We start from the raw sequence: 26,167 nt of genomic DNA on the forward strand, positions 1-26,167 counted from the left end.
TTCACCACGCTACTTCAATAAGTTTGTGTGCATGATCATTCAGATACAAACCTTTGATGCACCAGGTGCACTTCGAGTCATTTTACATCAGGACTGCTACTAAAAGCTGCGTTTTCAGTGTTAATTGCTTAATTTTGATACTGCGTCTGCCTGCGAGAAGAACAATTTCTGTTTTTTAAGCCGCTAATTAAAATCCATGTAAGGAGCCTGTATGCTCCTTCCGTTAACTTCAAATTATCTGTACTTATTACTCGTTATGTCTCGTCAGAGTTCGCATAGCACAGTTTTAAAAGCAAACTGTTGATTAGTTTGGTAGAATAAAGCCTCTTGAAGTTTCTAATTAAGAAGCACTTAACTTTAGTTAGAAACTACCCCATTACCTCTAACGCTTAATTCATTCATATTTGAGAGGAAGATATCTAATTTGTCAGCTAAAAAACTTCAGCTTATCCTGGTCATGCCACTTTAAAATTATCTGGGATTAATTATAGACAAGAAGTTCGCTTAAATTAGAAAACATTTCTAACCCCCCGGCCCCCTCCCTTAGGGGAGTGTTCATCTTGTAGATGCATCTTGAGCATTTTGTTATTGGAGGAATGGCAGAAAACTAACAAAATTTACTTTCAAACTTACAAATTCCCTCTTGGCTCTGGTAAATTTCTGACTTCCTCTTCATTATCCGACCAGAAATCAACTATTATAAATATTGAAAACGCTATCCTCATCATTAGAATTAAAACTCAACACTGTCAACACAAAAGTTAAAAACTTTTATTAAAAGATAATTTTCTCACTCTGTTTGTTTGTTAGATCACAAATCCCAAGATAAATGTCTTTTCCCAAGAAAACCTAATTTAACTTTTAATGAGGTGATTAAAGTGACATGATAAAACTTGGTTTTGTTCCTTTGATGGAAGGTATTCGAGACGCGTTGGTACTTATGAAGTTGTACACACCAGCTTAAGAGGCCTCTTACAGTATGAGGAAACGATGGCTTGAAGAAGAAAGTTGAAATTAATAAAGTTGTCTCACTATTAAAAAGCCAACTAGGGAGAAACAGAGGGCTCGCCCTAATTGCAATACCATTTAGATTCGTGAAATATTCATGCGGATAATTTGTTCATTATCCCAACCGCAATTTAAAACATTATCAAATATTCAGAATGCTCTATGTCCACTGTCCAGAGCCGAAATAAATTACATTTCGCATGTTTGTTTATGATAGTGACAAGAGGTGGCGAGTTATTTACGAGAAGCGCCTGGATGTGATTTGCGAGATTAATTTCAGTTTTTAAATTCATGTTCAGTGGGTTCTCTAAAAGGAACTCATAGGAAGTGCGATAATTAGCAGAAATTACGCTAAAGTTGGAATTTTAATTATTATTACAATCACGTTCGAAAGAAATTGCCTCCCTGGAACTAATATTATAATTTCCAGAGCGGTTTTATTGTTTTGCGGCAGAGCCTGGATTAGTCTATAATAAATCTCCTTCTTACATCGTCTTAAATTAAAAACGTGCTGTTTCTTTGACTTATGGGGTTTTTGCATGCCAAAAAATTAATAAATTATACTTCAGAACGTTGTACAACATGATAATTAAAAAATGGGCATAATGCCCACAACTAGCAGAATTGCGTACCAGGTGTTATCTTGCGCTTAAGACTCGTTCCAGATTTTATCTTATGTGAGCCAGCAATTTCGGCAGTAATATTACCTTTTTATGTGTCACGATAAGGGGTGTCACCTAATAGCGTCACAATACTACGGCGCTATTAATTAGATATTGTACATGTCAGGTGCACCCCTTGACGTGATGGTACAAAGACCTGAATGAAAATCTTATATTAAATGACAATAGCAGACTCATAAAACATCTCCTACGGCGTCTTAAGTTATTTTCAAAAGAGTCCCGCGATGACAGGATTCGCATATAGATGAGGCCATCCCGAGAAATCTGCTGCGATATCCCGATCCGATTTGTGGTCCGAAATATTATACAAACTTTATTTCGGAATTATACGATTTGTTCGTAACGTAAGGTCGGGTTAACTGCGAGGTTAAGCTCGACAATTTTCTGGATGGAGATTATCTTGGCAATTTGCGATTGAGATTTATATCGCTCTTCTTGAACTTTAGTGCGAAAATTCCAGTCAGATTACTAGTATTTTACGTGCTTCTATATATTAGAGCTGAATTTTTTTCCAGAAAGGAGAGAGAAGATTTAATTTCATTCTTTTTGTATTTATCTATGAGACGTTTTAACCTCGAGTGTTCCCTGCAGAAGCGCAAATAGCAAAACGTGTCCGAATCCGAGTTAATTCCGCGACCCAGTTACGTCAGCCGGAATCCAGTAAACCAGTCTTGGATAGTGAAGGAAGAAGAAATAAAATTAGGATGCTTAGCACTTCCTCGATTTAACTCAATAAGACAGAGACAGTAATTGGAGCGGTTCCCAACTGCAAGACCTCGCTAATTATTTTAGCAAATGAAACAAGAGGCGACCAAAAAAACTTAGCGAAACGAGAAATTAAATTAAATACAAATAACTCGGAAGAAATATTAAATCCGAGATTGATACTTTGAATAAGGCAGCGAAGGAGACTTTCAGAAACAGATCCTTCAAATTCCTGCTCTTTATGTGATTACGTACGACAGGGTTATTAAAATCCGTATAACTTCAATCAGAGAGGACACCGATAAACTTCAAATTTTCTGCACTTTATTCATACACATTTGAATTTAATTTATTTAATTACATTAATTGCATAGTCCAGGCCGTTAACTGTACTTCTATAGGAAGCCAGATGATAACTACAAACTTTAGCCACGAATTTTTGATTACTTGAGTGAAAATAAAAACCTACGTAGCATCACTATCAGTCCACGAGTACAACTTCACTCTTTCAAAGTAAACCCTTTGACTATTCCAGTGAAAAAATGCTCTTCAGGTCTCTAATTAGAATTCACTTAACTTCATCCAGATATCATGCTTGTACCTGTAATTAAAATGTCAAACAAAAACCATGTGAGTTATAAGCCCATATTAAAATACATAATTCACCGTACTCAGGAACAGATATCAAATAAATAATTACAATCTTTAATAAAAGAACAAGACTTTTATATTATTTGAGTGGAAATAATACTCTTGAAGCGTATAATTAAAATTTACTCGAAGACCATACTGAAACTAGAAAATTAAAGAATATTTGGAGGAAGTACTTAAAATTTGAGTAATCTTACTCGGAGCCTACGTATAATCGCAACTTTTAGACACGATTTTATTTATTATTTAGGGAGAAGCAGCCTCTGAGTAAAATCCACATAAACTTATGTGGAAAACAGCATTAATAATCCCAATTTTGTATATATAAAAATGCAGAGTGGTAAATGATTTCTTGAAGCATTTAATTAAAACTTACTTAACGTATTGCAAAGTTCGCACAGACAAATGTAGTTTTTGAAGGTAAATGGTTATCTATTTTAGTGGAAAACGGGTACTTGAAATCTCTTATAAAATTCACGCCACTCAGAAACCAGATGATCGTTCGTGGTTTTCAGTCATGAGCTTTTGAATATTTGAGTTTAGAGAGAGCTCTTGAAACCAAATCCTCGTAAGTTAAATCAAAGACGACTTAGAGGAATCATCTTATCCATACACTTGGGGATTTTGTTGTGAACGGAAAAACTTCTCAAAGTTTTTAATTAAAACCCATTAATGCGTCAAAGAGCCTATACAGACAAACTTATTTTTTTAATGTAAATAGTGACCTATTTCAATAGAAAATAGATACTTAAAGTCTCGTATTAAAATTCGCGCAATGTCACTTCTGTTGAATTTCTTCGAGTTTTAGTCCCGATTTTTTCATTAACTGTATATGTTTTAAACAGGACTCTTAAAGTCTAATGAAAATTTGTGTAATTTAAATTAAAGACGACATTGATATCCTCAATTGGGGATATCGATGTCGTCGAAGTCGTCGAAACCCTTAATTAAACTCCATGTAACATCTCTTAGGATATAGATTAAAATTATAAATTAAAAGTTGTTGACTTAGTAATTTAGCGCAAAGACTTGGTATTTGAATGCTTCTATTCTTACATTGTGATTATTCTTTTTAGCTGAAATTTTCTAGGGGTTGCATATGGTTTTTTCTTATTAAAAATTTCTATTATTTATCAAAGGCGCCTCTTGGAATTAATACCCGACTGCGACCAATACGAGATTGACACCTATCTTTCCCCAATAGTGGCTTCGTTACAACTTTCCAGGCATTCCATTTCCTCCTAAATGTTACATTAATTCCTTCAATATGCATATCTTGAACATTAATCAATCACCAAAACTTTTGTTCCAACATCTAAGAGTAACAAAATGTGGTGTACTCGAGCTTAAACTACTGTTTGTGTAAATCCCGAGGCCTTTCAATTAAACTTCAAAGAAATAGCCTGTATTTAAGCAGAGAAGCCTTTGATCCTTAAATGACCGTCTCTATTAAGGGATGAAGCTGTTAGTAATTTCGTTCCCTGGTTATAGATGTAACACATACACCCCCCGTCTCACATACAGCGATAATTCAAAATCAACTACCCAGAAACTCGGGTAAGTTTAATTAAATTATATTCGGGTCCCTTGAGTTATTTTCCATATTATATTGTCTAGAGCCCATGAACTTTCGGACAAGTCCTGAGCTTCATACTAAATCATGAGAGTTTCACGAAGTTCCCCGAAGAAAATAAATAAGTAATCAAAGAAGTTACTTTAGCTAATTATGCTGGAAGTTTTTGCATCAAATCTTCCTTAGAAAATGAAGTTTAAGTGATTAGTGCAATAATTACTTATTCGATAATATTCTGTGAATTAGGACAATTCCACCTTTTTGAATGTCGAAAAACTAAGCTAAAACATGATGAAATCATGTCAGTGAAATACGACAGCTTGTTCGAGTTTGTTCATCAGATCGTTAATCAGTTATCGGCATAAAAATTTACTGGGATAGAAACACAATAGGTGTTAAGGCTAGTTTATATGGGATGCTCTTAAATTTATGATCCATGTTGTTTTAGTAGAACGTTAAGTTTCATGACCAACCTGAAAACGGAGATTGGATCGATATTTATCTATGGCAATATCGCCAAGTATTAGCGCCAGCGAGTTAACAAGTTTCTCTGGATTTTATGGAAATTTGAAATGAGAAAAGATCTTAAAATTGTTCATTGTGGATGGAGTTCTAGAGATTTTGTAACTATTTATCGGCAATTCAAAATTCCGCAAACAGGGAAAGTCCATAAATCTGTCTCTAGCTGAATCTGCAATTCGGCCAGAAACTTAAAGAATACTAATAATGCGATATTTCAGTACTGAAGTACGATGTAAATGGATCAATATGGAAGGTATTGAAATTTAGACTACAAACTTGAGCCCAAGTCAGTGTTTCATTTTTGGATAAAGTTTTGGTAGCCGTATTGTCGAATCTCATTTAGTTTCCGAGAAACTGAGTTTAAACTCTCGCAAACTGCATTTGCAGGACGCTGGGATCCCAAGCCAACAATCCGGCTATGTGATATTGTTAAGATAGTTCAAACTGGCTCCTCTAGAAAAGAATCGACCGTTAAAAAATAGGCATACATACGCAAATTACGTTTACTCTCCTCTCTAATAACTACTCCTTTGAAATACCTTTCAAATTCGGGCATAAAATCGAGCTTTGGCACACTTCGAAAACACAATGATATCATTTCATTTGTCCCAGAACCGTGGATGCAAGTGCATCATCACACAAAAAACATGTCGTCCTACATTTAGAGTGCGGGCATTGCTGCGAAATCCGGATTTTCCACTGTTATTTCTTTGGTTTGTCGTTGTTTGTCGAGATAAATAGAAAATTGGCTCGTATTGCAGTAAAACGCAATTTCAGCAGATTGAATTAGAGTCTAGACGTTTATATGAACATTGAGCGAGCATCTGGCGTTATCCGCAGTTTGGAAAAAGTTGCCGCTCCATCCACCAACTTTTGCTTCAAAACTTAATATATTTCTTCATTGACTATTATTATGACTTTCGGATATTCAATTATCCCCGTCATGTAGATATATGAATTCTATAATCGCAGCTGTCCAGTGCACGATACCAATTAAGCTCAAACCCTAATGACTTTTCCATAATCCAATTACCACTCCTGTTGTATTTAATTGTAAACGTGCAACAATTTAATTATTTAATTAATACTAATAGCCTGCAAATAAATTTGGATAGAAATTTGATTTCCATACCTATAGCCCTTTAATTACACGTATATCCAAAATTTTCTGATTTTGTTATTAGCAATTTTCAAATTTAATGGGATTTCATGGGAAATTCCCTGTAATGCCAATAATGTCATATTGCAATAATTAATTTGCGGTTGTGTAGTATTTCGCTATCTGAAATCCAATTTTGTCGTCTTTTGCATTCCCGATTTTGAATTATTAATATAGCTAAAACTAATCACAGAGCGATTACAAACTTCGTAACTTTTGTCGCAATATCAAATATCTCTAATACTTCGGCGAGCCTTTAGAGATGAAATTTGCTATAGGATGTGGCGTTTCCACGGTAATGGCTTTTTGATTAGATCCCATTTGAAAATACGGTTTTCATATGAGATTGTTTTCAATTGGAGGGGCGAAGAAAGAGATACATAGAGATGTCAGATTTTGGGTCTCATGTGCTAGTGAAACAGTGTTAAATTTAGCTACTGAATTAATTTCACAAAATTTTCACAGTGACGAAGGAAATTAGTTTTGCAATGCCGTCTGAAAGCGGGGCAAATTAAAAAATAAATTGTACCCTATTAGGTTATAACACATGGTACTTAAGAAATATAGATAGTTTGACACCTTTAATAATTGGGTGTTTCGGGGTGAAAAGCCCATGATCGATGAGGAAATTCCAATTGGGATTGTCAAAGTTATTGCCAATTTCGGCGCGATGAGGGAAACGAGTTATGTAATATCTTCTCAATATACGGAAAGAGGAAAATTAAACTGTATTTCATTGCATCGTAACACAAGGTAATTTTAAAAAAATACGTAGTGTGACATAACCAATAGTTCAGTTTTCTTTAAATGAAAAGTCCGTGAGTGGATTTAGACACCAAACTTACTGCTAGATCTAAAGTGATGAGGGAAATGAGTTTCACAGAATCCTGTGAAAGCAAAAATTAAATCCAAGGACTCAATGATAAATTATACAAAAACCCTGCCATAACCACAATAGCGTTCTGATGGTCACCAAAGGCCAGTTGCCACTTGGCGGCAATTCGGACGACCGGGGCCAATGCGTTAAGCAGAATTTATGACGCAATAAAACGGAAATACAAAGACATTGCAAAGCGGATTCCGGCGTAAACTGGGACTGTCCTTTGGGGATTCTTTGGGCGTTGGAGAGTTGTCTGGAAATAAAATTCTAAGACGTATTTATCACCAGTTTTTACTTAAACTTTGCGGAAAGGAGGGATAATTCGCTTAATAATTGAATGCACGTCTTCTTGGGTGACTTCGAGTTGCACGTTTAGATCAACTCAAATTAGCCCTGCTGGTTATTTTAGAACCTATTACGTAAATTGTGTTTCCTAAATCCTTTGACCCAGTTGGGACCTGTCTTTCAGGAACATTTACATCGCTTTGTGCATAATAGGGTTATTATTCGCTTGGCGGCACAGCCACGTATGTTTTGATAGCTTTTAGTGGTGGAGGAAAATAATATTGTTTCTGCGATCTATGTATATGGAGAAACTCTATACGGATATGGAGAATTGAAGGTATTTTGTTTCCATTTTTCTTGCATCGAGAGTGGAATATTATGTTTCGGTAATAGGTAGATGTGGAGCCAGGTTGTGCATAAAAGTTTCACATAAAGGTTAAGATTAATGGGCAAATATTTGGATTGCGGAAACTCTAGCTTATGGAAATGAGAATTTAATCACACCAACATTGCCAGCGAATCCCTTTCATCTATCAATGGGTATTATAATGCTCATGATTGTCCATTCGAATTTCGAGTACTAATTTCACCTATGGTGGGACTAGAGACACTCAAATCTATGGATGCTAAATGATATCTCTACCATAGGATCTAATTAGTTACGTCTAGTTCAGGATTTCACACTATGCTACTTTCAGAACTACTGCTTAATATATTATTATAAACTTTTTTTCAAAACCTTCTTGTTAATAATTTTCTTTCAGAGCTTAGGAAGTTCCTAGCAGTAGCAGACTGATTATTAGTAAAAATTATATTGTCCTGGTTTCTATTGTACAAATTTCTTTCTTAACTCATTATATCTGAAAGGAGTTATAATTCATTTTGGTAAAACAAATTCCATTTTTAAAGCTGGGTTTTAGGCGAAATACCCAACGGATTGCGAAATCCTACAGGATTTTTCTGGCCGAAATAGTGGCTGGATTAGTTTATAATTACCCCCGTTGGTTAAGAATTGTAGAGCTTCAGGGGAATTTTATTTTTCATTTATCTCAAGTCCCCTCAAATTTATCTAGGTCAGTTAAGTATTTTCATTATGTCTAGAATAATAATAATTCTGTCCAGTATTGAACTTCCGCAACATTGGATTAACAACAGCAATAAATCTATGGATTAGGCCATAATATTTGCAAAGGAAATTTATGTAGTCGGGACCAGTTTCGGCCAGTAATAAACAACTCTCAATGCGACCTTTAAACCAGAATCCATACGTCATAATGACCGAAATCGTTCAGATGACTGATGCGGTTATACGTTTGCCAGTGATTGCCGTCAAATGCCACGGTATGCCGTAATTTCCAGCTATTTTCCTGAATTCGAAGCAGACGTTGAGTGCCCAGAAATATGTGCACTTGACTTCTGAATATATCAGGAAAGTACGATAGCTGAGGCTGAATTTCTCTGTCTTTTTCAGGTACACTGGGTGCAACAGCAACACGAAAAGAAGAGGAAGAAAAGAGATTATTTGGGAGGCCCATCGGCGTCGCCTTTCAGTCAAGTTTTCACGGGAGTGGCCCCGGACGCCCATACACATGGGCAGCCTCATTATAGGGCAGTACCAGGAGTGGCCTTCCCTGATCCTCTATTCAGGGAACAATGGTACTTGGTGAGTACAGGTTGCTTCGATGGAATAGAATCTTAAACTTTGAATCCACTTTACATTAGTTCGGGTAAAGTACATGAGTTTCTGTGATGGGAAGAAACCCATGTTTCTGTGATTCTTAAGAAATGCATTTTATAGAATGTTTAAAGAGATAAAATTACAGAATACTTCCTCTATGCTAGTAACTGATATCTTCAGTTGAAAAAATGTCTATGAACCCTCAAAGTGTCTTCTATATCACGATTCTGAATTTTTTTTATCTCATTCATTCTATGGGTTTCTATTCTCCAAATTCTAACTGGATTCCTTCGTATATAAACGAACTCAAAAGTGTTCATATTAAATAATTTCCAAGACTTTGTACTCACATTTAAAGGTACTTTAGGCTTTGAAGGCTTTTTTAGTAAATAGATAATTTTAGTCTCGAAAACATGTTTATTTTGGCAATGAATGGCATGAGGGAGATGGAATGACTCTTTCAAGCATAACATATGAATACAAGGTTTTCGAAATGTAAGCTCTCCCAAGCATAGAAAATCTGGAGAATGGAAACTGGAGAATGTATTGAACTGGAAGAATGGCACAGCTCCTTTGAATGCAAAAAAATACATTCGACTAAAATAAAACCAAAGCCAAAAATTTCGCTGATTTTTGAAAAGAAACAACCATGCCAAGAACAGCTTCTCTAGGCCACTGACTATATTTTTACACTAAAAATAATGATCGTCTTTCTTTCGAAACTTTCCCAATGTTATACCATAATTTTATGTTTCCTTTCATCCCGAGGGACATAATTCTGTAAGTTCTAATATAATTTCAGAATTATCCTCATTGACTTCATATAATTCAACCTTATGTTCAGTTGAAAGCAGGCCCTGTTCATTTATGCTATGTTGGATTAACTTAAAACCTTTTCAGCGTTTAAATGAGGACCCTTTAATCTCACCATGAAATTCCAGATGCTGGGAAAAAGAGTCTTTTATTGCCCTTGATCTATTGTTGATTGAAGATACTACATCGAATTTAAGTATTTGAGCCGAAAACTGCATTTATTTACAGCACATTTATCACAAAAACCTCTGGATTAAACTGAATAGGATTGCTCCTTCAAACTTGAAATACTGAATGCAATATCTTGGAGATGAAGACGTATTTCAGACCTATAGTTGCCTTGAAAATCCATGGAATTTGATATTTTTTAAACTCTCGCAAAATTAGGAAATAGTTTTGGATTCGACCATTGAAACGTCTGGAATAAAATGAGTGAAATGGCTCCTTAGTATTTGAAACATAACCGGAAAATCTTGAAGTAAAATCCATGAATTGGGAAGGGGGAAACGCTCTTTAGTGAATGGAAAATATGTAACATATCTTTGTTTCCAGTGGATAGGAAACTTTACTCTAAGGAAATCATTTTATATTCGCATCAGAAATCCACGTTAAAGTTTGAGCTTTAAAATATATCTGTTAAATTATACAATTTAAGTAGTTACCTCGAAAATTGCCTTAATTTTGATATAAAAATAATCTGGAATAAAATGCTTCTACGTAAACTCTAAAAATCCCAAACTTAAATACCTCATGAGTCAGTACTATTTTCCTCTTGTAACTTCATGAACTTCGAACGTTAGCAGCGCTTCTTTGGTGAAAAAGGTGCATGTAAGTAAGTATATAGATCAACTGAAACCAGATTAATGCAATGACCTCTTCGGATAGGCAGAGCTATTTTGCAAAGGAAAAATATGCCCTGCCAAACTTTTCACATAGCGGAGTGAATGGAATAATTTGAAATATAAATCTTCAAGAATAATAATATAAAATAAAAAATCAATACAAAGTCTCAATATTCGAAGAGCAACTTTCACCATGGATACCCAAGCACATGGAATCGCACTTGGGGAGATGAAAATCAATTGGAAATATTCCGTGCAATTTAAAAGCTCTGAGAATCAAACTTTTCAATTATTATTATGAAATCTTTCGAGCTTTCTCAGATGTCGAATGGAATCGTTTTTTGTGGGTTTTGAAACAAATACTAAAATCATTACAGTATTCAGCGTTTTTTTCTCAATTTGTAGCTCAAAGCTTTCACGTTAAGCTCAAAGGAATTCGATGTGAACTGGGGAATTTTTAGCGATTAGTAAAAACACTGGAGCTGCAACGAGGAAAGTTTTAAATGCAGTGAAGGAAATGACCTATTTATATTCAGCGGAAGGAAAGTAATTAATTGCCTTCCTCTTATTCTAAAAACTCGGGAGCATCACAACAGTTGATCAATTAAATTAAAACCCACGCAATGTCAGCAGTTTTCTCATTTAATTATACTCATTCAACTTGGAGCTGTGCAATTATAAATTTTATTACTCAACTTTCTTTTATCTTCTTAAGTATTAAATAATTTGTACCAGCTGATGCGGAATTTTTGGGGACTTCGCCCCATTGAACGCTCTTATCCATATTCAAGGCAAAAAAGTTGCAATAAAATAACCATTTGAACGGAATTTCGGAACATAAAGTATTATAATTAGGGCTGAACCTATATCAATTTTTTCAGATTACGAGGGATCGTTTATTGTGAAAAATGGCAAATTGCTGAGTGTTCGTTTTTATTATTTCCGACCCAGTTTTATCGCTTCCTTCGAGATAATATAACCTTTATGTCATTGTCAGCTTGTAAAAATCTGCCGCTAAGTAGGACCGATATTAGATGGTTTATTTCATCAATGGAAAACCCCTTTGGAAAATCGACCCTCAGCTACATTAATAATTACCAAACCCGGAATTAAATTATGCCCAGATCGTCGTAAACAAACCGCAACGAAGAGATTAGTGTTTTTGAACTATAATCCTTTATCAAACCGAGGCATGGCGAAATTGGATTTTAAACTTAACGCCTTGGAATTAGAATTTAATGGAAATTAAATTCTAACATCTAATTAAATACCAGAGTGCGCTTAACTTATTTTGATTTCAATTCTTAATGTACCTCTGAATTTATAGAAATGTGGGAAAACGCGCTAAGTGACTGACTAACCTTTTAGGTAATATCATGAATGTTCTACGAAATTAATTAATCTTGAATCGCTCTTTGTTTGCAAAATCCGTTTTTAAAACACTGAAAAAACAAAGGCCTTTTACAGTAGGATGTAGCTGTATGAATTAAAATGACCAACATCCTTTTTAGAATTGTTCCTCTGTTGTGAGCGTAAATAATGTCGACAGGATGAAAATGTCCTTTTGTATGGATAAAATGTTAACAGGGTGACATCCGTGAAGGACTATTATGTTTTTGGGTTGTTACGGCCAGCAAAAAGGCTTCAACTAATTGTTTTAAATGATCAACAAACGACATGCCAGTGAAGACAAACAGAATCGTACCAAAGAAACCCATTTACGAAATGAAAACTTATGGCTTACAGAGCGTAGAATACATCCAGAAATTAGTGTCTTTCGGCGGAACATGCATAAATTGTTCATTGAAATATATTTGCATTTGGGAGTCATCAGCCTTGGCTTAATCTTAAAATATAGTGGGGTCGAGACATTTTCAAACGGTCTTTCCGGCTCGGTTTAACAATGATTCAGTGAGGGGCACATGGAGACTGCAGCTTTAAAAACTCTCCTTGTTTAAGTTAAACCCGAATAGAAGATTTAAGCAAATGTTAGTGAAATGAAACTGAGCTAAATATGACACCATCCGACAGAAGTAATTTTATTTTGTAAATACCTAAGCGCGTGTCTCTGATAAGTCACAAATTGTCTCCCAAATTCATTCGACACCAGTAGATTTCTTTGACGAGGCACCACAATCTATGCTATGAAGATTATCCAGGTTATCCAGAATCCAGGATCTCCTAAGTATAACTGGATAAAATGCAATTTTTTTGCATTTATTTTTGCATATATTTATATGAAAGGATTCGATTTGTACTTTCCAGATTGATCTTCCAAGATTAATGGTTGAAAATTACATTCAACCTATTGTAAAGGTTTGTTCAGACTTTGAAAATTCTAACTTAAATCCTGTTTTTGAGGTGCTCATGTTCAACGATTACTTACCTTTAAATATTATCAATATTTACATGCTCCGAAAAAACCACGACAACTTTTCAACACTATGAATGCCTTGGCCGAAAATTAGCATACTTACTGAAAAATTTAACCGAAAGACTCATCTTATGAATGTCAAGCTAGAGATTTCGAGTCTAAAATCAATACATTTTTTTGAGGTACATATCTAAATTTAATGATTTACATTTTTTGTATTATCTCCAAAAGCGGTTTGTGAATCTTCCAATTTATTGGATTCCCAAAGCAAACAATGGATTTTCTCAAATTCTAGAACTTCTACTTAACCGAACCTTATGTATCCACAAGGTAGAGCAATTAGACTATACTCGTATTATGGTTCCATACCTTTTTATTTTTAAAGAATATTAAATAATCTGTTTCCAGTCACATGTGCCTAGCCATCTTGGATAGCCAGATAATATCGGGTTGGCATCCATCCAGGTTTGTTACTCGACTAAAGTCTCTCCTCGGAACGGCAATGAAGGTTTCCTCCAGAAGCTTTGCTGTGTTCATGTGTAGACATCAGTTTTCTGTTTTTGTGCTTTTTTTTCTTTTTTGTCCCACCTTTTACTTGTTCCCTCAATACATTTGCAATTCATCTACTCGCTACGTCCCATTGGTTCTGGTACTTAATCATTAGGTAGATCACATTAATTGCTGCCAATCTTTTGTTAATTTTCTCTTGAGTGGGCTCTCTATATGATTTCACTCCTCAGAATTCAAAGGTGTGATCCGTTACCTCCGAATTATTCACTCTCAATCTGTTCAGATATTGCGAGAAGTAACCATGCTCCATTAAGGATTAACATGTATAATAGCTTACGCAAAAAATGGATCGAAACTGTTTGTTTACATATTAGTTTTCTTGACGGAAACAAGAAGTTTACGACCAGTGGGTGCTGTTATATTTTTATGGCCCGTTGCCCATGGCAACGAACCGTAAAATTGTTATAACTCCCGTCGCTCTTGGCAACGGGCCGTAAAGTAAAAATATTGCCTGTTAATTTTTCAACCGCCTTTAATCCAATGATTAAGTATAATACCATCCTCCTGGCATATAGGAGTTGAAAAATATATCATTTTTGTATAAAACGTTGTACGCAACATGAGCCTTTCCATATTTTCTTCTTATGTGGGCTATTCCCTATACCGTCATTTTCAAAATCACTTATTCCTTTCCTCTATAATATAATATTTTAAGCATTCTTCAGATTTCTAGAAAATTTGAAATGTCTTATTATCTTATTATCAATTGATTTAAAAACTGAAATAACTCGTCTTGATGAGCCCTACAATAATATTGCGTAAGACTTGAAAGAATATCTCCTTGAGTTTGCGAAATATTTGATATGTATCCTCATGATTTTTAAAGTACTTTAATAGGGATGCCTCAAAATGTACTTAAAATGCTCTGTAAGTAGAGAGTAAAAAAAGTATGAAGTCTGTATTATACTTTTCTGAATTATATTTCCTATACATATAGAGAATTCCAAGTTTCCCTTAAAAATTAAAATATGAAGTAGAATAAAAAACTGAAACATACAAGAAATGTGTATCACGCTTTTTTAAATTATGTCTCTAATTGATTCCTCTTTCTCCATCTAGAATAAAGTAAATAATGGAGGCTCTCAAAGATCGCACTCAGTCTTCAAAAATGTCTTACGGAAGAGATCCATTTTTTATACTTCTTGGAGCCTTCAACCACGAAGTCAATGTCCCTTCTTCTCCTAAAAGGCTCTATATCAACATAATTTTATAATCAAAATCCAGCTTTGCGTGTTAAATTTGATTTTAATGATACAAAAACTTAACAAACCTTAACTCCCTGTGCAGTCAAATAAGAATAAATATGGGGTCATTATGTAATTCTCATTACCATAATGCCATGGGAATTTTATAGAACTCGGCAATTAGATAGTTTCCATCATAGGAGAAAAACGAGTTTTGAAATTGGCAGTAATAAAAGGGAAATAATGCAAATTACTGCTTGTTATGGTAGGACAAAATGGTTCTCCTATATAAACTCTATTAGAATTATGGCTTGTGGAAGACAATTGATCTCTTTAGGAAAGTTTTCCTTCAAAAATATCTCATTGTAGTTTTCTTGACCTGATCAAATCCGCAAACGAGGTGCCTATATTTGGGGGCAGCCATTTCAAAAAAGCTCGTCCGTAAGCAAAATTTATGTCCTCCAATAAATATTTTATATCTCAAGAGTGAACCATACACCTTGGACGTCTGGCGTTTCCTTTTATATCTAGTCGTAAAAATGAACGAAGAAAACATATTGAGTTCTATATGAGACACGAATGAACTTTTTCAGATTTGAATCGCTTTATACGAGTCTAATAAAAGTGATTTGAATTCGAGGCACACCTTGCGTCCAGTTTTACGCAAACATTGACAAAAGTGATCATACAGCCGTAAGCACCATAAAATCTCGTTAAGCTGCGTTTGAATTTCCTTTCCAACTGACTGCATTTCCGGACTCAATTTTGTCCTCCGTGACAACAGAGAATTACAAACGGCCTAAAATGTATGTAAAAATATTGGGATATTTGTTTGAGTTATGAAATTAGTTCTACGCAGCTAATCTGAAATAACCTTTATAGTAATTTATGGTTTGTAAGATTTACCCATCTGGAACCAAAAGGGGCGATTATCATTATGTGAAAATCCCACTTTTATACCCCAATATATATTTTACGGCTCTCGAGAATGGCATAAACTGGAAATCGTCCTTTATGTTTATATCATTTATTTTTATATCATATAACCATCAGGAGTGTTGATAGGTGACTCAATGAAGTCCGACTTTAGGCCAATCAGGCGCACTAATTTTCAAACCGACGCAAGTCAACTAGCCTTATTTTGTGATTAATAATTTTTCAATCAGTTTTATACCTCACTTTTTGGTTTTATGGCATCTTTTCTAGAAAATATAAAACAGTCAGATACACAAGAGTTGTTTCCTATTGTTGATGTTCCCATTTGTTGCCTTTCCTCGAACACATAAATCAACAACCTTCACGATTTTTATGATCACTTGTCACGAAAGGAGGCAAGAAAATATAGCTCGAAGACATAAATGTTTAAAGTTCTTTGTTATCTACATTTAACCATTTGCGATAGCGCTCAAGGTTAATTCGAATAGGAATTGCCATGACCTTTTACATATAAAATACAGGTATATTTCAGGCTAAAGGAACACACAAAGCAATGGAGTTTCTGGGAATAATAACGAGGTTTTATGTTAGGGTTCAGGTACATGAAATCGAATGGAAAATGCGAGTTTTGATGTTGCTTTTGGTTGCGAGTAAAACGGCAACTGTTGTGTATTTTGCCTAAGAACGGACGCGAAATACCGCAGGAAGCATCAAAGACGTTTCCACGATAAAGGAATCGAACATGAATATGGATATCCGACGTTTATTGTATGGCATGTTTGAAGTTGCGTGGTTTAGTTCAAGCTTAGAGAAACTGCTGAACCGTTGAAAAAGAAATTATAATAATACAATTTCAACCCATAATATTACTTCTGCACCTAGTTTTAACATAAATAAAAAAACTGTTCTATTCATAATTTTGAAACCTCAAGAGAGAAATTTAGATCCGTTATTTCAGGAGGGGCATAAAATACAATTTTAAACATGCACTTAACGAAGCAAAATCCTCCTATAATGCAGTCGTATTTTCATTGAAGAAGAACATTAAATAACCTAAACTGCCTGTATGTCGAAATCATTGAGTTGAATTAAGACTGGAATTCAAAACTAGCTGCAAACTTGCAAACGAAACAGAAAATTAACGTAAACTTAGAAGCAGTGTTTCCTTACAAAGAAGTCTACCTTTACAGGAAGAAAACTTCCCACAAAGGTGGATCTTTCTTGTTGCCTGTCGAATATTTCTTTTTATAAAATATTTAAATGTGGAGTCACACTTTCATAGCAAGATATCTATGAAACGTTAAAGGTTCCACATTTCTATGGAATATTAAGATGTGACATTAAAAAAATGCCTTTTGACAATCCCATGCCAATCTCAACGATACTGCCCTAGACTAACCTACAGGACCAACGAGATCTTGATAAACGGCAACAACTTTAATAACTTAACCCTCAACCCAAATTGGGAGCGTGTGCTACGTCACACATCTTGTGCGCAGAAGTTCTCCCACCATAACGGACGGGTATGCTTTCAGTATAAATACTGCAGACTATCCAGTTTACGTCTCAGTCATCCTCAGCAACATCTTCGACTCAGACGCACAGATATATATTATAGAAAAAATTTTACTATTTTGGACCCTCGTTGGGACATGTACAAAGAAATAAATCAGAAATGCATGAAACATGATACATGTACCGTGAGATTTTCAGTAGTGCTACTTGGTATGCTAGTTGTAGTCATATGGCGTAAATCAACTGAAGTTAAGCGGATTTCGCACGAAGTATCGTTCACCAGAGTAACGTATGCAAATGTTGCTCTGGAACATCTCTCCAAACAGTTTTACTGCATGTCTTATAATGCAGTTTCTTATACATCTCTGGTATTTGACAAGATTGAAATTTATGTAAGAATTAGAGTGAAATTAGAAATATGCAAGAAGCGCCTATAATATTTCCCCCAATTATGTATTCGATGTGTTAAGTTTATTACAAACAACCAACAATATTTGGGTATCAAATACAGTAAACATAGCAAAGTCAAACCTTTGATTGGTTTCGTTGGTTATACTTCTAAATAAACGGGAAAAATATTTTACGGCAGAATTCAGTTCTAGCAGATACATTCTAGTGCTTTTGACTAAATCTTGTACTGGTGGCGATATTTTCGAAATATTGTAATATCATTTTTTAATGGATTTTTATTTTCTATGACATAAGGCAAAGAATAATCCAAAAGGAGTCAGAAATTACCAATCCTCCATGATGAAAATCTGAATAGTTATAGCTATTGAAGAAGACGAAGAAGCATGTATCATACATTTCTTAATTATGTGTCTCATACTTTTGTAAATGCCATTTTTATCTAAAGTAAAAAATAGTATATGAAACCCATCGAAAAAATCGTATATGCGCATTTCGCAAAAAAGCACGTTCAGAAAGCTCTCTATACATGTATAGTACGTTTATAGTACTAGTCTGTGACAATCGAAATGAACAGACTTTGAGAGCTTATCTCTCTCATATCAGTCCCAGCCAGCGCAGCATTTAAGGTTCTTCTTAGTTCGACGAATTATACTGTGCCATATTGAAGATCCAAAAGCTCAATGGAATTGCTAAAAGCTGAATGAAGAACTTTTATCAACAGCAAATCACATATTTTCGCATTCCAGGGGGAAAAATGAGAGAAGTTAGGAAATTGACAACTTTCATGCTCAAAACGATACGTTCAGCTTGCCGATATCCAACTTCTTCCAATGAGGGCTGACTGCTTCGTATCTGAATCTCGAGGGAACAATGCAATCCGTAATAAGAATAAGAATTCAACGTAACAATGTATCGAAAAATTCTTACTTCAAGCAATCTCATTACGTCGTTCGCAATTTTTCAACACAGGCGCCATAACATAACTTTATTGTAATATTGCGGCAATAAAATGGGAACACATAAGCAGTTGCATTGTTTCCTGTCAGTCGATTTCCTGTTCGGTATCGATAAAACAATAAAACGTGAAATAGAGCTTAAATCCGCGATGACGATACATGTTCGCGGTTTGGAGAAAACGTATTTCTCGCCGATATTGAGAAAAACACAGACGTTGGAAACAGTTTTGAACTAGCGAAAATCTGAATATAGCTGCAAATCTCTATTTAAATTTATACTTCGATTTCCCCCGTCTAATTAGCAGGAACCTAAATTAGCTCACACCAAGTCCTGCTGCAATAACTGGTGCTGATATTAAATAGCAAATCTCTGCGTATACATGTAATGACAAGAGCAGTTTTCCTCACAGTATATCTTTATAAATAATGTCCTGGACGCGTAGGAAATAAGATAAAAATACTTTATCTGAGCCGTGTCGTCGGTACACGACCAAATTGATTTAGGTCCTAAAAAGTATAGAGGAGAAGAATGCCCTCAAACTTTGACTGTACGATAAAATTTAAATTTATATTGCATTCGATTTTGTAAGAGGGGGGCATTTTTCTTCGCATGAACGGGCTCTATTGTTTAGTGTCTTCTGAAATTGCATCTCTGTTTCTGGGACATAGATGACCAAGAATGGGTATTCTAAACAGTAAAAAATCCGTTGGAAAAATTAAAAATGTGTATCTGATAAAAGAAAAATAATATAATTTCTTGAAGGCAGAACTTTGGTAAGACCCATTCGAACATTTTTAAAGTGTTTCAAGTCAATGCACAATAAAATATAACCATCTTTTGTGCTGAAGGATTCAAATACAATAATGTAAATTTTTTTGTATCACTTTAGTATACTTGATTATAGTGAAGTTGAAATTACCCAAGCTAAAAGTAAAGGATTATTATGAAAACTAGTTCACAAAGTTTTCCTTTTTATTACGAAAACATTCTAAAGAGGAAATTTAAAAGAAACTTTTATAACAACTTGCTTATTATTAAGCCGAAGTTAAAAGGGCACTTTAGAAAATTTATTATTTCCCATGTTTTCGAGATAAATGTTTTCCAACGGCAATTTAGAAAGTTTTCCTTTTGTGTCATAGTTCTCTCAAACATTAATTATCGTTTTATCAATTTATTTAAAAGCTGAAATTGAAAAGAACTCAGAGTGCAACTTCATTGATATTTTTAATTCTTGAAGGGGTAATGACCATTTCCTCCACCCCTACAATTTGAATGTCTATTTTAGATTTTCTATCAGGAAGAATTTGAGCTATATAAATCTCATCACCATGCAGTTTTTTAAAATTCATTATGTCTATTCCAAATATTTCATATTCCTGTTTTTCAGTATCTCCTCAAATTCAAAAACGTTGATCCACGTAATAAATGTTTTTATCATCATATCCGTATCATATTTAAATTCTCTCTCTTTTAGCGCTCGGCTCTTTTAGCACTCTCTCGTTCGATATTTTTAAAATGTTTATAATGGACAATGTCGATAATTTTACCCTAAATTCACAGTAAATTGTATAGCAAGAGTGCTGAAAGAAGAGACTTCGAATAATTCCCTATTTCAAGAGATCCTGGAGTAGAGAGCTTGATTGCAGAATTGGGATAGGCGAACTAAAGGAAGACGAAGGCAGCTCTTAGAACACTTAAGTTATATCAAACATCTGAAGAAGAATAGTTATTAATCCTAAAAGAAGAAGAGGGAGGGATCTGTTTAAGAAAATTTCCAAAAAATCTCCTTAAATATAATAATTTAGCCTCTGAGAGACCCTAAAATTCGAATCCTGAAACATCATTTCTGCCGATAGGACTTTAGAAAAATGTGATTCGCATTGTAATTCTCTTTTTCGACTCCCAGATAATTTAAAACAAGTCAGAGAGATCATTTAAGAAGATATCTGTGCAAAAATAAGATACAAGACCTGAGACAAGATACCTAATGAAATAAACCTAGATAAAAGAACAAATTTGGTTTAAAACTCTTATTTTCGTCTCTCGATGGTCGAGAATTTAGTAACTTCCGGGTGATTCATAATTCAAATATATTTACATAGATTTTTTTGCTGCTTATCAACGCCTTCCCTTTTATTTCATTACCTGATATGCTCCTGCGTCATCTAATGAAAATCAATGATTCAGACTTACTAGAAACCTTGTGGAACAATGCTTCCATTCTAATTAATTGCTCTTTGAACCAGAGTAAATATGAAACTAAATTAATATTAAACGTATTAAATTTAAATTTCAACCATTTTAACCAATTCCAAAGTGCATACGTATGCAGAATGGCACATGCCTCATAAAAGAGATAGCTGCGCTACAATCATATTACGGGCCTAGGAAAGTAATTTTGGGCAGAATACGGACATTAAAATTTAATTTTAATAAGCGGGAGCGCTGCATTGCTAGAAATTCAAACATAGCTCAAGATTTCAAGGATTCATAATAAAACATTTCAGCGATATTACATTCTACACTCCTACCTGCAGTTTCCAAGTACTATCGATTTTGATACCCCAGCCAAAACTCTTTCGTTTATTTTAATGTCGTGAAGATTATTTCAAATTGCGCCGGTTTATGGTAATCACCCCAAATGCTTAACAGTAACAATAAGTTTTTACTGACTCCAGTTTCGCAAAGCGAAATTCTGGCGATTATGTCGCGAAATTGACGAAAAACTCATCCCAAAAAAATCTAATGGATCCGATCAATATTAAGTACGCCACTAAAAGCAAAGCGATGTCCCAAGTCTTTGCTCTTCTAACATCGAGATGGTTAAGTATCGGAAAGTATTCCAATGGGGTCGCTGGGGATACAGGGGCAAAAAGAATCACATAGACGTAAATTATAATCAAAAGCCTCTATGTTCGATTTACATAATTCCCCATTAAACCAGAAACTTTACGACAGCCATATTTGTATTCCATTTTGTCGCGACCAACTTGTCTCTATTAAGGCCTTTCGGACAAACTTTTTATGCAGTTTTGATGCAAATGAATGCATTATGGCCGCGGGGGATAGATACGCGAAACGGAACGGCCCTTCTAAATTGAAAAATAATGGTATCGTTATTAGATGCGGGTTTATCTGCAATTCACTACATTTACATTAGAGAAGTCCGCATTTGCTCACTGTAGACGTTAAGTCTCTTTAAAGTACATTGCTACTTCCATTGTTGCACCCCTAAAGGCACAAACGAAATCTTGTCATTGTTAATGTTCTCTCTGCTCGACTAGATATAGGGATGAAGAGTGAAATAGCCGTGCAAAAGAAAATTTGAGTCTCAGATTAGTATCAGCTGGTACATTTTTTCTTTGGGAAAATTACCATTAACGAAGTGCAGTTTTAAATCAAAACCTTGTTGATAAGCGCCTTTAAACTAAATTCGAAAATTTACGGCGGCAAATGCTGTTTGAAATTTGAATAAATTAGATCCGAGTTTCCCGGAGGCAAGTTTCAATTTAAATGCATGTAATAACAATGAAACGGGATTTCCACGCGAAAATATTCCCGATGTCGGGCAATGGATTATTCGGCCCACGATACTGAAAAACCAGACAGTCCTGGTTTTCGCTAGGGAATAATGATCCTACAATTTGTGTGCCTTTTTCCTGTTTTATTTTAGCTGAGAGCTAGTTGGATATGGAAGCGATTTCGTGACTAATTGTATTTTATTTCAGCACGTCCTTTTTTTGTGCGAGAATTTAGAAACTTGAGCAATTTTTGTTCGAACTAAATTGTCCCCATATGTCACCTCAGATTAGATTGAATGGTTAAGCCGAACTGAAATATCAAAAAGTGCATGTTAGACATGCACACGCTGAACTTGAACACGCTGCCTGCATCATCGATCTTCAGCGACCGGTATTCCCAATGAGTCCAATCCAGTGATAAAATTGTAACAGATTACGATTAAGACAACTTAATTACGTATACTGCATTAAAATAAAGGAAGAACAAAACAAACAGGTAATTTTAAAGGCAGGATTGATTGGAGGAAATTATTTAATATGAAAAAGTTTTCTTTATAGCCCTGTTAATAGCTTGTAGCCCTTCTTTAACGTCTGAAAACAAAAATTAAAAGAATAAAGGGCTAAATTACTGACCGGAAAGAAAGGACTATTCAATACAGAATTCTCATTTCGCCGACTTAAATTGGGAATTCGGCGAATCGGGGACTTAGGAGAATCAGAAATTAAAGGAAAAAAGTGAACAGTGGTAATAATAAAACCTGTTTAATTTCAATCGAAAAAGGCAAAATAAAATTAAAGTAGGACGACGAAAGAAGAGAGATAATACTAAAAAATAAGGATGCGTACAAAAAATAAGAACTTGAGCAAATAGGAGGGTAAGTACAAAAATAAAATGTAGGACGATGCAGAACATAAGGGTGTAGAAGAGGACTCAAGGATTGATGGAGAGGATAGGGAGGTGATTAACGATTTAAAAAACTCCTATACCGAACATAAAGAAGATACGAGAAGGGAAACAGGGTCTTGAGGAGAACGGGGAGGAAATGCTGAAGGTAACAGCTAACAAAGACCATATTTCTGAAAAATTAACGTGTTTACACATGGTGTGACGTGACCTGAGCCCACGGCACAAAATCACAAAACTTGAAGCCGTGATAAAAAACAATATTTGGAACTAAAAAAAAGACAGAAATCAATAATAAGGATGAGGAGAAAAAACGTAAAAAGCAAGTAAAGATAAAAGTAGGAGTCAAATTGGACACAGAACTTAAAGAGAAGATCAGAAGCAGTACAAGTCTGGAGGAAATATAGAGAGCAGGATTTGTTTTCTCATGTCCCTTAGACTATGAATTTTAATTTTGTAGTTTGCGTAGAACTGGGACTGTGACATCGGAGCAAAACTAGAAAAAAGAGGTGTGAATTAAAGAGTATTGCGTGATGTGATTTATATGGAGGCTAACCCTAAATTAGTAAAGCAAAGAGCGGGCATTGTTTTTGGAATAATGCAGAAACCATGTACTGTTGTTATAAATGGGCACACTGTTTTGCCTAGTCACTTTATGTGTTGCTTTGCGGACGCTAAGATGAAAAATAACAGCATGCGAGTGCACTGTTTTGCCAAATTTATATTCGTGAAACTAGAAAAGTAAATTGCGCCTTTTGCATGTTTCCTGAAATGGGACTGTGATGGATTACACTATTTTTCATTTTTAATTTAGGGCTACATTACGTACTTTGATAGACATTTTGTTTGGGAGTGAAGCGGAAAATTACGCGACAAAGAAGATCAACTGTTAGTGCAGACATGATTCATTACTCCGTTCTTTTGATTCGTTTCCATGCGAGATAAATTCCCAATTAACTATCTCTAATAATTATACGACTGAGTAGTTCCAGCATTATTAAGCACAAAACACTAATCACCATAAATTGAATTCGGCCGGAATGTTTCGTCCTCTAATTAAGTTCTCCGAACTTCTCATACGTAAACGGTCCTAACTTTCAGGCAAACTACAAAGTGGCTGATGTTAACGTAGTCGAACTGCAAACCAGCTATAGAAATATGACCAGTGACTTATCCCAACTTCAGAGACCGCAGATTCGGGCATATAAAGTCAAAGGGAAATCTAGGTCAGTCATAAGTGCCCTTTGGCATATGCTATGAATTGAGGGCATATCGGGTAAAAGTGAATAAAAAATTATTAACTGCGGATATAACATTGTTGAGTGAACTCAAACCGGTTTACAACAATATTAGGACGGAAATTCAGCAATTATGCTGATGGGCCTTAATTTCTTTAAAGCGTAACTTATGATGCACATTTATCATTTTCATGGAGCGCATTTTTTCGGGGGTTTGCTGAAAGCCATTGTTTTAACGAGAGAATAAGCTGCCACAATATATCTCTGCTTAAGCTAAATGTTCCTTGAAAAAAGTCCGGCCTTCTTGTTGTTTTTTTAGTTCATAATAGGTGATTCCATGCTTCAGCCCCTGCGTTTCCCTGAGGATGATTTTGCATTTCTGATGAGTGTTTTTGTCGTGCAAAAGTTTAATGATCCAACTCTTGCTCAACCAATGCTCATTCCTACATTAATAATCGTATTCTAAATGTTCAAAAGTTGGGGGAAGGCGCGAGAACGAATATTTGAAACTAACAGCCCGCGTCGAACTCTTGAGAGGTCACAATTAAATAAATGGTCGTTTCGTAACCTTCTACCTAAGTCGATCGCATTAAATTTTACTTCCTCCATTTCGGATGAAATCACATTTCATTAAAATTTCAGAATTGTTCCAGTCGCAGATATTTCCCAATGCAGATGTTCCTTTTTAGGAAATTTGTGTTAGTGCAAACTGGACAAATAATTGCGCATTCATAACGTCCGGAAAGACCTCATGAAAAAGAGAAAGTTATCCTGAGAAATATAAAAAACGGTATAACTATTACAGCAAAGGTAAGAAAAAGGTATAATTTATTTCGACCCTTAAATCTTAATGAGGTCATAAGAAATCTTAAGAGGCAATGAAGAAATATTGAATGTTTCAGCTAGTTGACTTAGTTTGGTTCAAATTTATTACTGCGGCTTCATTTAGGTTTGAATCTTATCTCAAAATCCTTGGGATTTTAATGAAACTCCAGGGACAAATGGTTAGTTTAGGTTACTTATGATTTATTACTAGAGCTTCATTAAAATTTGAATTAAATTTAGAAATTCTTCAGCTATTAATGAAAATCTCTTGTTAGATCTAAATGATCATTAAAAAGAATGAAGGAGGCATTAAATTATTAAGGGCATGTCTTGGATAATTTCATCTGTTATCAGTTTGTCAGTCAGATGTTTGACGGCAAATAGAAAAAGACTTAATTAACAACCCGCGTTTATGGTTCACTGCCGGCTGCGATGACTATTTTAATGTCACCAATCCTTACATTCAGATTACTTATTATTTATTATTGATATTTCGTTTAGGTTTGAAGTTTCAATATCATCTCGAAATCTCTGCGATATTAATGAAATTCGAATCACTTAATTCAGTTTTAGTCAGTTTACTTAAAATGTATTACTGGTGCTTCATTTAAGTTCAAATTTGATCTCGAAACTCTTACGACTTTAATGAAATTCTTGCGAAATATTTACTTCTCGTTACTAAATGACCATTGCTTCGAATTTATTTTACTTAAATTTATTATTTCAATCTTATTACTACTTTCTTGATTTTAATTTGTTAACCCGGTTTCTTCAGATTATTAAGATTTATTTACTCCAACTTCATGCAGGCCAAATGTTATTACCAAAATCATTAGATCTTAAAATTAATCCAGATAGATTTAGACGTAGATCATGTAGCGCTATTCATTCCTGACGATTCGTTCAAGTTTGGATCTTATCATAAAATACATT

The 26,167-nt window shown here is 34.7% G+C and overlaps 1 protein-coding gene across 3 annotated transcripts in view; it reads left to right on the forward strand.

Annotated features, from left to right (window-relative positions):
- Nucleotides 1–26,167, forward strand: part of LOC136409395 (furin-like protease 2) — a 191,549-nt gene that overhangs the window by 139,578 nt on the left and 25,804 nt on the right. For all 3 annotated transcript variants that reach the window (XM_066390859.1, XM_066390857.1, XM_066390858.1), the window contains one exon: nucleotides 8,938–9,129. In XM_066390859.1, coding sequence (XP_066246956.1) covers nucleotides 8,938–9,129 — 192 coding nt within the window. The remainder of the gene's footprint in view (nucleotides 1–8,937; nucleotides 9,130–26,167) is intronic.

This window comes from Euwallacea similis, chromosome 6, assembly GCF_039881205.1.
Source record: "Euwallacea similis isolate ESF13 chromosome 6, ESF131.1, whole genome shotgun sequence".
Lineage (NCBI taxonomy): Eukaryota > Metazoa > Arthropoda > Insecta > Coleoptera > Curculionidae > Euwallacea > Euwallacea similis.